A 1,058-nucleotide genomic window follows, 5' to 3' on the forward strand; every position below is an offset into this window, starting at 1 on the left:
CCAGCCACCAACTTCTCCTTCACCGTCCTCCGCCTGCTCCTCCTCTCTCCTCCCTCTTCTCTCCTCAACCCCTCTCATTTCCCATGAGGCTCAGCGTTGTGTTTCAAGTGTACAATCTTTTTTTTTCCAGCTTTAGGCTTTTCTCTGATCCACTTCCTCCCCCTGTCGTACTCCCCAGCTTCACTCACCCCTCCTCTCCTCCCTCTCTGCCCTTTCCTCTCTCTCTCTCTGTCTGTCTCTGTCTCTCTCTCTCTCTTCTGTGTCTCTTGCTGTGTCAGGATCCCAGTTGTTAACCTCTGAGCTGACACTCTCTCCATCTGGTAAACATTTGGCGGCGGCCTGTGGCGGAGCATCAACACGGCCGGAGGACGTTCAGTCCACAGTCTGGTTGGTGGGTTCCAGGATCCCAGGTCTCCAGCTGAAAGTCATTGGCTTCCCTCAGATATTACCCCCCCCGACCCCCCCCAAAACACAAAATCCTGTTTGTTGAGCGTCATCTTCCCGAGTGTCCCTGAGACGCAGACACCTCCTCCTCCTCCTCCTCCTCCTCCGGCTCTGAGGAGCAGCTGATCGCCCTGCGCTCTCAGCCCGACGTGACTAATTGACAAAGAAGCCGTTAAACCGCTGCGCGGCATCACATTAGCTCCACGACAGCCTCGAAACATCCGACCTGTGCGTCGACGGCGGCGATTCATCTGAACGCGTGACGCCGTCAACGCTATCTCCAGACGAACAGACTGTTGTTCTGTGATGGACCAGCTCCGCCCCCGCCTCCTCTCAGCATCTTCAAACACATTATGGGATATTTCGCCCGGCGTCAGCCAACAGGCGATGAGTTTAACACGTCACGCTCCAAAAACCTGCTTTTGTTCCCCGCCCCAGATGTTTGGACCGCTTGAGTCTGGCTTCGTCCTCCGACTGTTACGTCCTCGGCTGCGTCTCCGTTCTTTCCTCCTGATTTGTTCTCTTAATTATCTGCCTGTTGTTTATCCCACTGTTGAGCCTCTGCCCCCCCCCCCCCCCCCCGCCCCCCCACCCTCCCGCGTCGCGAACAGCAC

At 56.6% G+C, this 1,058-nt stretch overlaps 1 protein-coding gene across 2 annotated transcripts in view; it reads left to right on the forward strand.

Annotated features, from left to right (window-relative positions):
- The window catches only part of pianp (PILR alpha associated neural protein), a 9,168-nt gene that overhangs the window by 7,846 nt on the left and 264 nt on the right, over positions 1 to 1,058 (forward strand). Inside the window, exon 6 of one of the 2 annotated variants that reach the window (XM_025061336.1) lies at positions 279 to 1,028. The exons of the other annotated variant lie outside the window; for it this stretch is intronic. Within the exon in view, the coding sequence (XP_024917104.1) occupies positions 279 to 300 (22 nt within the window). The 3' untranslated portion in view covers positions 301 to 1,028. Of the gene's footprint in view, positions 1 to 278; positions 1,029 to 1,058 lie in introns of those variants that run through there. 2 annotated transcript variants of the gene reach the window in all.

This window comes from Cynoglossus semilaevis, chromosome 13 (assembly GCF_000523025.1).
Source record: "Cynoglossus semilaevis isolate Cse_v1.0 chromosome 13, Cse_v1.0, whole genome shotgun sequence".
Lineage (NCBI taxonomy): Eukaryota > Metazoa > Chordata > Actinopteri > Pleuronectiformes > Cynoglossidae > Cynoglossus > Cynoglossus semilaevis.